This window comes from Panicum virgatum, chromosome 5K (assembly GCF_016808335.1).
Source record: "Panicum virgatum strain AP13 chromosome 5K, P.virgatum_v5, whole genome shotgun sequence".
Taxonomy (NCBI): Eukaryota; Viridiplantae; Streptophyta; class Magnoliopsida; order Poales; family Poaceae; genus Panicum; species Panicum virgatum.
This window is the reverse complement of record NC_053140.1, coordinates 20,131,313-20,145,881: the sequence shown is the minus strand read 5'-3', so window position 1 is coordinate 20,145,881 and position 14,569 is coordinate 20,131,313. Positions and strand designations below refer to the sequence as shown.

Genomic DNA, 14,569 nt, shown 5'->3' with positions numbered 1-14,569 from the left:
TCCAAAGGCTGGGGTCGACCGGGCAGAGCAGGCGCCAGCGCACAGAAGCGAGCGGCGAAGGCTCGCCGGCGTATCGCGAAAACGCGATTTTGGCCACGGTTTCGGCTCGTGAAAGGCTTGGGAGAGAGCGCGCGACACGGCGAACTCCTCTAGGGGCTCTGGAAGGTGGGTTGGGGCGGCGGCAGCGAGCGCGACGGTGAGAAGCGGAGCGGCGGTGACGGCGAGCGATTTCCGCTGCGGGAAGCCATGAGAGAGAGGGAAAAGGGGCCGGCAAGGGTCCTCACCACCACGCAAAGCTCTGGGGATGCACGAACGTCGAGGAATGGCGGCAAAACGATGGGTTCACGAGGGCGCCGAAACTCCAGAGCTAAGGTGGCGGCGCGGCTAGGAGTACTCCATGCTAATCCTTCTCCTGCCAATTGGTGTAGCAGCTTGAAGGCTTGAGCCTTTTCAGTTAGGCCTACCGTTTGGCAGGTCCAGCTTAGCCAATCACAGGTTTAATTGGGGATCAAATTGAACTTGACCCAGTTGGACATAATTTATGGCAATTGCTGTTTCACCAGACAGAAAATATAGGGTACCACCATTGCAGTTGCATCAGCTCCATGCTTGGTGCTTTTATATGAAAACGAAACGAACGTATGATTCGCAATGTACTAGCACGTCGTCCACTGACGTCCGTTTGGGTTTATGAATGGCAGGTGAGCGGGAGACGGCAGTTAAGGGTCCCAATCACTATATTTTTCGATTGCTTTTTAAATTCAAGGGAAGTTTGGTTTGGTGAATCACATCATCAAATGTTACTTGGGGGCTTAAAAAACGTGCAAAACGATGAAGTGTATCAAATTTTTGCTTGAGTCAATTTGGGATGGCACCAAAGAAGAAAAGAAAAGAAAAGAAACGTCGTTGCTGTTCAGACTCTTCCGAGCAGCGAATTTGACTAGTGGTAGAAGCATGTGTCCCTGCGTCGCATGCAGATCTCCAGGAAAGTTGCAACGCGAGCCTCTCTCTGAAGCTGATTCTGTGTGCGTATTCAATGAGGAAGAGGATCTGAAATCTGATGGTCAAACAAAGCAGGTCAGATTCGTGCAACTTGCCACCAAAACCTTTTCAAACTTGTTTGACTTGAGATTGCTGGAGTCGAGCCGAGTTATGACATTGCTTTCACAAGGGAGGTTGGGGGAAAGGTGGGGCGAGTTCATGGTGGATGGCTGTTCAGACCTCTCTGTCCCAGCCTCCCAAGAACTGTCTGTCCCCAATCCGGTCACGGTCAGGCCACAAGGATAACGGATCAATAGGCGTAAACTAACTTCCGATCTCGTACAGCTTGAATTTTGCTTCTAAAAGGAACATGCACTGCTCAGTGGTGCTCACAAGTACCCAACCAAATAGGAAGATCGAAATATTATCTTCTTTGAAAATATCTGATTTTAAGCATGGGTTATCGTGAACTTTCAGTATCATCTCTTTGATTCCCCCCACCCCCTAAAAAAGGGCAACTCCCAACGTTATACAACCATACAAGTATGCAACAAAGAATAATTCTGACATCGACAGCATAGAAATATTAAATATGGGCAGCGACCTTTGCATAACTGAAGAGAGCAGATTTCGTAAGCTAGGTGCTCAATTTTGAGCCTGTTTTGGTTAGATATTTGATTCAAAAGGGACTAACAAATTCCCCCGGCATCAGTGGAACATTATTCAGGTGCCCCCCCCCCCCCCCCCCCCCCCGACCTCTCAAAAAAAAGGGACCAACAAATATATGCAACATCCAACAGTTCACAAATCAGCGGATGTCACACCCCATCCTCCGGGCCACATCCAAATTGGGCCGGGTGCACAGCGGAACAGTGAGAATACCACTTGAAATTGCATTAATGCCTCAGCCAATCAATGCTTCAGTTCAATTGCACCTACCAAGAAGCACTTAGTTTCATACTTCAATTTGATCTATGTTTGATTAGAATGTCATTACATAACAAATTATGGCAGAGGATAGGAAACTGATAGTGCCAACATATCACCTGGTGATTTGTTGATGAGCACCAACTTTCAGGCTTGGCAATTTATTGCAACAAGATTTGGTATTTGCTCCTGTGTCAGGTGCTAATTGCTGCTTATGAGCTTTCATTTTTTCCCCAATACTAGGCAGCAGCTATCCAATCCAATCTTCCTCTTGAAAAAGGGTTGATATGTTGGTGCTATCAGTTTCCTGTCCTCTGCCATAATTTGTTATGTAATGACATCTCATACCAGCAACACCAGCAGCACCACTGGCACCCCCACTTGGCAAAGAGCCACAAGAACCTGCATCAGCTGCATCACTAACACCCCCACTTGGCAAGGAAGCTGCATCAGTTGCTGTTCCTGGGCTAGATCTAGATGTAGGAGTTGCACTGGACAGACAGAGACCAGGATCTTGAGTGGGAACAGGACTTGGGCTTCCATTTGATGAGCTTGACCTCTTAGATCCTACCAAGAGAAAAAAAAATCAAAGACTTACACCCATTTTTAGATAATAAGTTTCATTGATTCAGTACTGAACTACGAACTACTCAAATACAAATCAACTGACTACTAATTACTAAACTATTCAAATACAGCAGGATCTACTCTACTCATCTACAATACAGATGTACTCTACAGCAGGGTCTACCAGCAGCACCACAAAAAACTATCCATCATTCATCAACGGATCAAATAAGAACTGAGAACTTTCAAGTTTCACATGCATACACATGTACATGTTGTCGAAGGTGGAGGAAGAGTGGCGCTGTGCACCACCACCGGCGGCAGTGGTGGTCCTAGGATGAGCCGACGCTTGGATGCCGATGAGGCACCACCAGAAGCAGCAGGACCTCCTGCTCGCGACATCCTCGGCGGCGGCGGCGCGCCTGAGGGTGATGAAGGACGGGCGGTGGCCGGACTGGGGATGGGCCGGCGGCTGGCCTGGGGCTGCCGGGCTGGGGCCCTCGCCGGTCGGCGGGCGGCGGGCGGCGCCAAGTCGCCCACAGGCAGGAACACTGGCGGCCGCCGGCGGCATGACTCGTGAGGGTGAGGCAGAGAGTGAGAGGGTGAGAGAGATTGGCGGCGGGCGGCGGCTGATTTGGAGGTCGCGGACGCGCGGCTTATGGTTAGGTTTTGGCCTTTTGGGGGCGGCCAGGCGCGGGCGCGCCGCACGCATCAGATTTGGAGGGAGGGGGCGCGGGCGGGGGGCAGTGGTGCCGGGCTGGGCTGAAAATTTAAGATTGGGCCAAAACGGAGTCTGGGGAACACAGAAGACGGGAATTCCTGCGGGAATTTTCCCGTAGGTTCTATACGGGATCCGTGAATACGGTCGAGAAAACACCATTTCTGATTTCGTTCATGTTCCTAATCAGATTTCCCGGAAATTTTCATGTTTCCTGTTTTCTCTGCAAAAATGGAATACGATCAGTTTATATGGTATACGGTGTCGGTCGGTACGGGATCGTTCCACTTTCATCCCTAGGAATTGGTTGATTTTGCTGAATTTTAGCGGAGAATTCGGTATTGGATAGTGGAATGTGGGCGAAACATTCCGGTTTGTTGTTGGGTTTCCATGCTGCAGTTAGTTAGCAACACAATGCTCTGTTAGTCTGCAAAGCAGATGGGTTTATAGTGCAATAGTTTTGGAGAGTGTTGAGTTCTGAATTATGAGTGTATTGCTCTCAGCAATTCTTCTGCGGTGTCTGCACAGTAAAGAGGCAATTTGGTTGGACAGAGTAGGTGTCAATCTTTTGGATGTTGCTAGCAGTGTCGGGAGAATGATACAAATTTATGTAACATTTTTGCTCTTTGGGTTTTGAAATTGGTTAGAAGACATGGTAATCAAGATATAATTGTCGTCTGCTTGCCTTGGAAGAAAAAAAAAAAGGCTTGCAGTGTTCTACCAATGCCTCTGTCCGAGACTTTTGATTGTTGCAAAGTCATGTAAATTGCCGGAAGTTATCCCTTTGTATTCTTCAACGTAACTGCAGCTATCTTCGACTAATCAATTCTCTTCATGGAACTTTGATAGGAAAATATCTACCAGTGGTTGTCCAGTCAGCATGAAGAAGCTACAGAGGTGCCTGTTGCAGATGTACTTACATTCTTGCAGGTTATATGAACAACTTGTCTCTGCCGATTTTCCTAACACTTATAGTCCTTATCGACACATTATGCAGAGTATTATGTGTTGAGAGACTGATTTTTGTCACAGTTTTTCCCTTTAGATTCATGATCTGATGCTAGGAACATAAGTAACAGTTGAACTTGGTAAGACTGTGAATCTGTGATGTGTGCATCGCATAAGACATTACTAGCCAAGAATGTAATCTGTGACTCTAGAAGCCTGAACAATATGCATCTTACAATAAATGTGACTTCCATAGAAATGATTATAGCACATCTTCTACAATAGGGCTTTGCTCGGCTTTTGTTGTGCCTTGTTAAGATCCACAATTGCACAATAATGAAACTATGAAATTTTAAACTATGAAGCTGTTGCAAAATAATGATACAACTTATATGTAAGCTTAATGCTAACTAACATTGAGGCTTATATATATCCATACATCAGAAAGTTATTATCTGTCAAGTGAAATTTTAAAGCCATTGCCTGTCGGCAGTGGAACCGACTCTTCCTTGAGACCCCATGAACAGATAGAAATGTTCCCTTTCTGTGTGTTGTTGGTGCTGCTTTGGTGTATCCATATGCCCCAAGTCCTTGATGCTTTCTCTTCTTTCCACAGAATGAGATTGAGTACCGCACAGAGGAATCCCTAGCATCTCCACAGCATGCAGGCCCACAGTCAGCATACAATGTCACTGCTGCAAATGTTCACTACAATCCCTTCTCATTTGGAAACATTGCTGCTGCACTTGACTCTCGGATGGATGAAACTGACCAGACAAGAAACACCGGCATCTCAAATGCTCTTCCCTGCCCTTTACAGCAAAATTTCCACTTGAATCATTTGAGTCAGCCTTCGGGGTATGGTCCTAGGAACTCATAGCCTAACGTCAATGGGCCACGGAACAACCACTCATCACAAAATCAGGACTCCATGCGTTACAATTTGTGAGGCCGCTGTGGATATGCATTATGATGGTCATTGAAGGTGAGAACCATGTGAAGATTTTATAGTTCTTTATCACGGTCCATTCAAGTATTCACGATCTGGTCTTCACTCTGTGTTTGTCATCAATGAGTTGGCTGCCACCAGCGATGTGTCTTTGTGCAAAGCTCCTGGGAAATAGAATTACAAAATTGTAGACATTATAAACTCTTCCTGACAGAATGTACATGGCACAAGTTCTTTTTAAGGACTAATATGTTGATTGCCAGATTGGAAGCAGCATACTGGTTGGTTATTGTCGCCTTCAGTACAAGACTTTTCCTTGTGTACGAATTGTAAAGATCTATCGAACAGATGTGCAAAATCTTGTTTTGATTATGAGTAGTTTGGGCGGTGGTTTGTTATATGATGGTGACTTCAACATATTAAATTGGTGGCATGAGCATAAAATAATACATTATGTTCTTTCTATCTTAGCTAAGGATGTTATGACAGTGCCTGTGTCTGTCATATCTTCAGAATCGGCATTTAGTCTAACTGCTGGCAAGATCATCGAGGAGCGGCGATAGCGTCTTGGACCTGAAATGGTGGAGATGTTGGCGCTGGTGAAGGATGGGGAGCAAGGGGATGCAAGAGCTCAGTACAACGTCGACGACCAAGAAATTAATGAAGCATTTGAGAACTTGTACCTTGACGAGGAAAATGTGCCGAGAGATTGAACTATGTAATATTGTAGTTGAACAATAACTTGATCAGGAGCTGGCTGTACTCTTTTTCTCTTTATAGGGTTTTCTCACGAGGTGTGAGTTTTTACCTACAAAGATTTTTAATGAGGCAGCAGCTCGAATTAATATTTGAAGTCTTTTGAATTCTCAGGTGTGTCTGTTTTCATGTTATAGTTGTGAAATATGTTGCTTCAATTGCATAATAGTAATACTTGTAATTTGAAATAATTACAAATTGTGGTTTTGGAATATTTGAAATATTTGTGAAATTTGATGATGAACAAGAGTTATATGATAAGGCGGGCTAACGGGCTGGCACGAGCACGGCAGGCTTAACGGGCTGTTTCGGGCCAACGGGCTGGCATGGCACAGTAACCGTGCCTAACCGTGCCGTGCTTAAATGGGCCCGACTCCATTGTGCCTGTGCCGGGGCCGTTTGGCCATCTATATTTGTGCATGCAGTCAGGGCACGTCAGGTTCGGGGCGGCACCAGCCACGCTGCAAATGTCTGCTCCTCCGATCCTAGCGGGTGCGCAGACCGGGTGACTGTAGCACGGAGCCCAAACGATGCAGTTCCACGCTACAGTCAACTGTGAGAGGTGAGGAGCCGGTGAAGCTGAGGAAACGTGGCTCCTCCGGCTCCATGCTACAAGAATCTACAGTACTGCTACAGTAAGGGGAGCCGTTGGAGGTGAAGCCGTCACAAACAGGGCTTATATATGGACAGCGTTAATGCGTGACCCGTCGCGCGGTAGGCGCAACGCGCGACCTCATTTCCTTGCCCTATTACCCACGCGCAGTCTTATCTTACCAAATCATTATCCAAGTTTTTAGTATGAGAAGTTTCTAAAAAATATTTTATCTCATTCATACGAGTTCCGTTTTGAATACCGATTGCACCGTTGTGCTCTATATGATGAGATGGTCAAAACAATATCCCACTTGCATATATTTTGAAGATGTTTTGCACTGATAGTAAGTTGCTATATACTATATACATAAGTTGCCACAAAAATATAAGACTTCATACAAATAAGTTGCCACACATATAAGATATAAGTTGTCGTAAGAAATATTTATAAATTGTTATAGAAGAAAGTTGTCACAAAAGTATAATCTGCTATACACATGAGTTGCCGCACATATAACATATAAGTTACTGTAAGCAAAGCGAGCATATACCCATACACATAAAGTTGACACAAAATAAAAATTGTTATACACGTAAGTTATCAGCACAACAAGTCGATACACATAAATTACTAAAAGAAGAAAGCAACTCGTCGCATAAAAGAATGCAGGCCACAAGAGCGAATCTGAGTCAAATCAAGACCACTTACAAATACAAGATGAGTCTCGAATTGGAAGGCCATAAGGAATGAAGGGTCGCTGGAGGGAGGCTATGGGCCACGTGGAGGTTGTATGAAGGCACTAGGGTGTGGCCATGTACCTAAGTTGCTAGTATACACATAGTAGCAACTTAGTTTTGAAAGACACAGTAACAACTCATTTTTGAAAAGACATAGTAGCAACTTATATATGTATATTGTAGCAACTTCTTCAATAACCTTCAAATTTAAATTTACACATAAGTTGCTACTAGTGTAAAATATCGCCAAAACATATACAAGTGGGGTCTAGTTTTATTCGTCTTGTCGTGTAGAACACAGCGGTGTAATCGGTTATCGAAACAGAGATCGTATGAAGGAGACAAAATATTTTTTAGCTCAAAATCTTTTATGTTTAATAGACTCCGGAGCTAACTATATTAGAGGGGAGAACGTGTGGGTGAGGAATTAGCATTAGAGGGGAGAACGTGCGGGTGAGGTTAGGCCATAAACAGGCCGTACGGGTACCGTTCGGTTGTTAGATTTTTCCCTTATATATCGCGCGCGCATAGCCATCGCCTGAAGGTCATAGGCAGGCCCCGAGGTAGGCCCATTAATACTCTGTTAGCTGGCCCGCTCGTATTTTGAGGCACAAAGTACGGGAGCCATCGCCATGCCCAAAATAAGTGACACATCAATTTTCCTTTTCATTGAACTGACATGTATCGATTTGACTAATCATGATGGGACATGCACCATGCTGATGCTATCTCTTATGTTGTGATGCGTGTATCCTTAAAAAGCTTATTCCTCTGGTGACTGGTTGTTGCGTGCTATGCTCGGTAAAAAGTTGCCCACCTTATTATTATTGTTTCTTTCTTCTCTTTTATTTTTTATTATTTTCTATTTTGTTCATGGTTCTTTTGACTTCCTTGTCTATTCTTTTTAGTTCTTAGTTTGTATTTATTTTTCTTCTTTATTCATTTCCATCCTTCTTTCCCTTTTATTTCTAATCCTTTGATATGATGTATATGGTTGAAAAGCGTGCACTTGTCGATCACAGACGCACGTATGAAGTGCAAATGTTTTTTTCTTTCTTGCTATTTCTTTTTGTGCTTGAACGTATATTTTATTCACTATATTTATTTTTTTTCTTTTCTATTCCTTTCCTTCCCATATGTATTTTCCTTTTTGGTTCCAATCATTGTATATATATTTATTCCTTCGTTCATTTCAAAATCATGTCTAGATATTCTTTCTTTGTATTGTAATTCGTCTACTTTTCATAATTCACGCTATCCATCTCATTTCTTATATAATTAAATGTTAATAGAATTATATTTGATGTTTCTAAAATAAAGCTATTTGTCCATATTTAAATATATCTCATCCTTACTGTAAATCAATTTATTTGCATGATAGATTCATTTGTGGGTGTGTAAAATAATTTTAGTTATATACTAATTTTAGTTATATGCTCACGTACAAATTCTATTTGCATAAGAATAATTTATTTGATAGATGCATTTGTTCTTCATGCAAAATTATTTATCTGCGTGTAACTAATTTATTCGCATTGACAAATTATTTATTTGCTTTGTAGATTAAATTGTTCAGCTATATTGACTCATTTGTTCGTAATTTTTAATTTTTATTTTTTATCCTATATAATAAAATGTTTGTGATGTTTAATATTTTGTTCATTGTACATTATTATTTGTTCGTTATGTCTAATTTTTTGTTCGTAAAAATAATTATTTGTTCGTGTTGTTAAAATATTTGTTCCTAGTAGTCGAAAATAATTATTTAGTATTAAAAAAATATTTTTAAAAAAAGTCAAGCAAATATAGTTAAGTGTAGTCTTGTTTTGAAGATATTGTCATAAAAAAGATAATGGCATAATCAGAATTCAATTTAGATGCATGGTTTAAGCTTTAGAAGTTTTTTTAGTACGAACTCTTTTTGCATGCTGGTGATGTACATCTATACGCATGCATCTGTATTCTTTACATTTTTTTTGAGTGGGGAGTGGACCCTCCCGAACTAGGTTGATATAGAGAAAGTTTTACACACGTCATACGGCGGATCGAGGAACCACACATGCTTGCCTATAGCATCATACAAAGAGCTCTTTGCAAGACTATGAGCGTCAACATTTGAAGCTCTTTTCTCGTGGACAAAATCTACCTTCCCGAAATTTCCGGCCATTGCCTTTATCTCCCGGATAACCTGGCCATGCTGTCCACGTGCTTCACCCTTGATGCTTCCAACAGCGTTGGCACAATCACTTGCCAACCTGACCCTGCGAAGTAGAAGGTCCTGTGCCAGCGCCAAACCTTCCCTACAAGCTAGTACTTCCATTGTCTCCGGATCAGTCAGGCCCGTCATCACAACTGCAGAAGCCCCCAGGAACAGCCCTTCTGCGTTACGAGCCACAGCTGCAGCAGATGCTCGGCCTGAATTCTTGGAGATAGCTGCATCCACATTCACTTTCGTCATGTTCACTGGTGGAGGGATCCACCGCGGCCCCTGGTGCGTCCCACCAGCTTTCTTCTCCGGCTGGGGTGTCAGTGTCCCCAGGTCAGATATGAACCGTTCCACAAAGGAATGAGTCGAGAGCGGGCTTTGGAAGATGCTCTCATGTATCGCCTTCCTTCGTGCATGCCAGATCGTCCATAAGGTTACAACAACTCTTGTGATCTCCTGCTGAGATAACGAAGATAGCACTGCTGATAACCATGCTCTGGCGTCTTGCTCATCAAATTGGCAGATATGTTCCATAATCTCCTCCCTCTCTAAGGCCCATACACACTTTGCCATAGTGCAGTCCAGCAGGGAGTGTCTCCAGGAACCAGGAGCTCCGCAGAAAGAACATGCGTTGTGAGGTGCCATGTTCCTGCGATGAAGAACGTCTCCTGTCGAAATTGACTGACGTGCCAAACGCCAGATAAAAACCTTAATTATCGATGGGACTTTGACCTGCCAGATCGCCGCCCAATCCTTCTCCTCTGCGCGAGTATCAGAACAACTCGGTCTGCTCTCCATCCATGATGTGTTGCGGTCCCTGTTGTGGACTAGCATGCGGTACGCCGAGCGCACTGAGAACATTCCGCTCTTTTCATAATGCCAGGCCCAGAAGTCTTCCTGTCGCCTCGTACTGAGAGGTATGTTTCCAATCACCTCCACATCCATTGGTGTAAACACCTGACGGAGCTTATGCTGATCCCAAGAACAGGAGGCTAGATCGATCAGCTCGCATACATACCGTGGTGGGTATGCGCAGTGACTTGCCACCGGTCGAAGTAATCCATCCCTGGGTAGCCAGTTCATCTGCCAGATTTTCGTTGTTTCCCCAGTACCAATTCTGCGGATGAGGCCCTGACTAAGCACTTCTTTCCCTTCTATGATAGCACGCCAAACCCGAGATGGAGACGACCCCACTTCAGCATCTAGAAAATCCTTCCCTGGGAAGTATACTGCCTGAAGAACACGGGCACTTAAAGTTTCAGGGGCCATCAGGATGCGCCATGCTTGCCTGGCTAGCAGCGCCAAGTTGAACAGCTCGATGTCTCCGAAACCCATGCCCCCCATGTATTTTGGTTTAATCATATCATCCCAGGCCACCCAACAAGTTTTCCTCTTGCCTTCTTTGCTACCCCACCAAAAGCTTCGTAAAATACCATTGATGTGCTCACAAAGCCCTCGTGGCAGTTTGAAACAAGACATAGAGTAGGTCGGCTCAGCTTGAGCCACTGATTTGATAAGAACTTCCTTTCCTCTTGCCGATAGACACATCTCCATCCACCCCTGGACCTTCTTCCACACTCGGTCCTTCAGGTACTTGAAGGCACCATTTGTAGCAGCCCCCACATCAGAAGGCATACCCAAATATTTTTCACTTAGCGATTCATTGTGAACATCCAGTAACTCCTTGATTTCGCCCTTGGTGCTTGCAGGAACACCTTTAGCAAAATGGATAGATGATTTCTCCATATTTACCTGTTGCCCAGACGCGCGGCAGTAAATTTGTAGCACCTCCTTCACTTCCTGTGCACTCGCTACATTGGCTCCAAAAAACAGCAGGCTGTCATCCGCAAAGAGTAAATGGCTGACCACTGGTGCAAGTGGAGCCACCTTAATCCCATTAAGGTTTGATGACTGAGTTCTTGATTTTATCAGGCATGAAAGGCTCTCTGCTACCAAAAGAAACAAGTAGGGAGAGATAGGGTCTCCTTGACGGATTCCTCGCAAAGGATTAAACTGCTCCAGACAATCTCCATTAAACAAAACTGAGAAAGAGACAGTGGTGACTAAGCGCATTACCATCTCAATCCACATTGGATGAAACCCAAGTCGAGACATGATAGCCCTCAGGTAGCCCCATTCGACTCGGTCATATGCCTTCCGCATGTCTAGCTTCAGTGCACAACATCTGAGATCCCTCGCCCTTTTCTTCTTCATAAAATGCAGGCATTCATAGGCTGTGATGATGTTATCAGTTATTAACCGCCCAGGGACAAAAGCTGATTGTTCTTCAGAGATAATTTCTGGCAAAATTATTTTGAGTCTATTTGCAACCACCTTGGATGCAATCTTGTAAATAACATTACATAGACTAATCGGCCTGTACTGGCCCAACTCCTCTGCATTTACAACCTTGGGAATCAGCACTATCAGTGTCTTATTGATGAGGTGCGGCTGCTCCTCCCCCCTCAAAACCCTCATAACAATAGTGGTCACTTCTTCGCTACACACATCCCAATGGTGCTGGAAAAAAATGTGCCGGGAAGCCATCAGGCCCAGGAGCCTTGGTCGGGAACATTTGAAAAAGTGTCGTCTTCACCTCCTTCTCCTCATAAGGGGATAAGAGCTGATCATTCATCTCTTGTGAAACTTTAACTGGCACTGTGTTAAGGACCACATCCATCTCTTCCGTCCCCTCCGAAGTATACAGCTCTTTGTAAAAAGAAGTTATTATGCGGCCCAACTCCTGAATAGCATCCGTGATTAGCCCATTTTCCTTCTTCAATTTATTGACCATGTTCTTTTTCTTTCGCTGGCTAGCCCTTAGATGGAAGAAATGAGTGTTCTTGTCCCCTGCCGTTAGCCATCTAATCCTTGAACGTTGTTGCCACATGATCTCTTCTCTGTGGTTTAGCTCCACAATGTGATCCATAATTTTAATCTCTGCATGGGATGGCCCGGTTCGATGTGGGTCGTTTCGCAACCGTTCCAACTCCTCCTTCAGTTTTTTCAGTTCTAGCCGCACATGTCCGAAGACTGTACGGCCCCAACCATCAAGTTTTCCTGCTACTAAACATAGCTTCCGCTGCAACTCTTGCAGCGTCCGAGCCTTTCCCTCCTCCTGCCATGTATTCGTTATCCATGGCATGAAGTCTGCATGCGTCTCCCACATGAGCTCATATTTGAAACTGCGCTTCCTCTTGGAATTTTGCCGTGCATGCTCCTGCTTCCACTTGAGAAGAATAGGTCCATGATCCGAGGCTGCCGCAGTCATGTGAATCACCTTTGCATCTGGGAAGGATGTACTCCAGTCAGGGGTAGCGAGAGCCCGATCGAGGCGGACCCTGCAGTATGAGCCCCCCGTCACACGCTTCTCATACGTCCAACTGCGCCCTTCATAACCTAGATCATAAAGGCCGCAAATATCTGCCATCTCTCGGAAACCTGCAATCTGTGAATAGCTTCTCTCCTGAACCCCTTTGTGTTCCGATCGATGTAAAACTTCATTGAAATCTCCAATGCAAAGCCATGGCAGATGCGATGAAGATTTAATATGTTTGAGCATATCCCATGTCTTGTACCTCTCGTTGGTTCTTGCTTCACCATAGACACACGTTAATCTCCACGGTTCTCTCCCGTTCTCGGTGACAACTGCATCGATGTGATACGTACTGCAAGTACGGTAAAATCTCAACTCTAGTATTATTATTCCAAAAGATACCAAGACCGCCACTGCGGCCAGAGCTACTAACAGCAAAGGAATTATCAAACCCTAGAGTATTCTTCAGCGACTCGACACGAGTCTTCTGGACTTGAGTTTCCAGTACACAAAGTACTGTCGGGGCAACCTTCTTCGCTAGATCGCGAAGCTCCTTCACTGTCGCAGCATTGCCCAGGCCACGACAGTTCCAGCTCAGGCAACTCATTGTGACTGGTGGCACTCCGAACCGGAGCCCGCCAAACCTTTAGCTTTCTCCTTCTCCTCTGCCTTCTTATTCTTCTTCTTGTCCCTAGGTGGGACGTACACTGGTAGGGGCGGCGGCACTACAGAAGAAACCACCCCTTCCAAGTTCAACTGCCTCTTCACTAGACCTGGGCAAACGTCGGGTCGGGTCGGGTTCGGGTCGGGTCAAGGTCGGGTCACGGGTCGCATAGGACGGCCCGCGCCCGACCCGCACCTATCACCGGGTCGGGTCGGGTTGGCCCGTGCACCCTGCGCGGGCGTGTCGGGTCGGGTTTTTTTTCGGGTTGGGTCGGGTTTTTTGGCCTTTGGGTCGGGTTTTTTCGGGTTGGGTCGGGTTTTGGGTCAAAAATCACGGCCCGTGCCCGGCCCGTTGATTGTTGCGGGTCAAAAAATACGGCCCGCGCCCACCCGCCATGTAGCTCGGGTCGGGTCGGGTCGGGTTTTTTTCGGGCGGGTTGGGTCGGGTTGTTCGGGTCGGGTGACCCATGCCCAGGTCTACTCTTCACCGCCTGAGCATCATCAACCATGACCTTCTTCCCCGTCCTCGGCCTCGAAACATCTTCCGCCATGATCCCGCCGTCCCACTTCCACGCAGATCGGATCTAGCACCCGCCAAGGTCGGGAAACTGAATAAATCGGCCCCTTGGTCAGCCCGAGCGCAAGCAGAACACGATCAGATGCGGGAAGAGGTCTTGGTGTCTCGGGAATCCTTCGTCGGAGTCAATCGCCGCCGAAGTCGCCAAAACCCTAGCGAGCTAGGTCACGCCAAAACATTCTTGCGCGCGCTATCTGTATTCTTTACATGCTCTGGCGTGTTGTACTCCACTCACGCATGGGCTGACACGCGCCAACGCTCTGGACCTCCTTTTTTTTTGAGGGACACGCGCCAACGCTCTGGACCTGCTGCGCTGAAACAGATGCGAACGACGAGTCGGCCCACTGGATGGCCGAGCGCCCGTGCGCAGAGGCCACGGCCGCGGGCTCCCTTGTTACGGTGCCATCCCCCCCCCCCCCCCCCCCCCCCGAGGAATTATTTCTCCGCACATGATGCAACGTGCCCGAAAAAAGCAAGAGAAGCAACAGTTTTTTTTTCAAGAAAAGAAAGCAGCAGCGTACGTTGACCTCGACGCCGCGCTGTACTACTTAATCCCATATTGCTTGCGGTTGCGGACGTGCAGTTTGGGACCTTTGGGTTCTCGTCTCCCAAAGCCAGCCGCAGCAGCC

At 45.8% G+C, this 14,569-nt stretch overlaps 1 protein-coding gene across 1 annotated transcript; it reads right to left on the bottom strand.

Moving 5' to 3' along the window:
* Positions 1-1,925: 1,925 nt before the first annotated feature.
* LOC120710587 lies at positions 1,926-3,142 on the bottom strand. Its single transcript, XM_039996227.1, has 2 exons — positions 2,748-3,142; positions 1,926-2,475 (listed from the first exon to the last, which is right to left on the bottom strand). Exons 1-2 carry the CDS (start codon positions 3,044-3,046, stop codon positions 2,469-2,471), a joined length of 306 nt encoding a protein of 101 aa, XP_039852161.1. The 5' UTR covers positions 3,047-3,142; the 3' UTR covers positions 1,926-2,468.
* Positions 3,143-14,569: the final 11,427 nt, after the last annotated feature.

What these genes read in the sequence shown, in the direction of transcription:
- LOC120710587 (XM_039996227.1), bottom strand. Translation starts at nt 3,046, where the DNA reads ATGCCGCCGGCGGCCGCCAGTGTTCCTGCCTGTGGGCGACTTGGCGCC.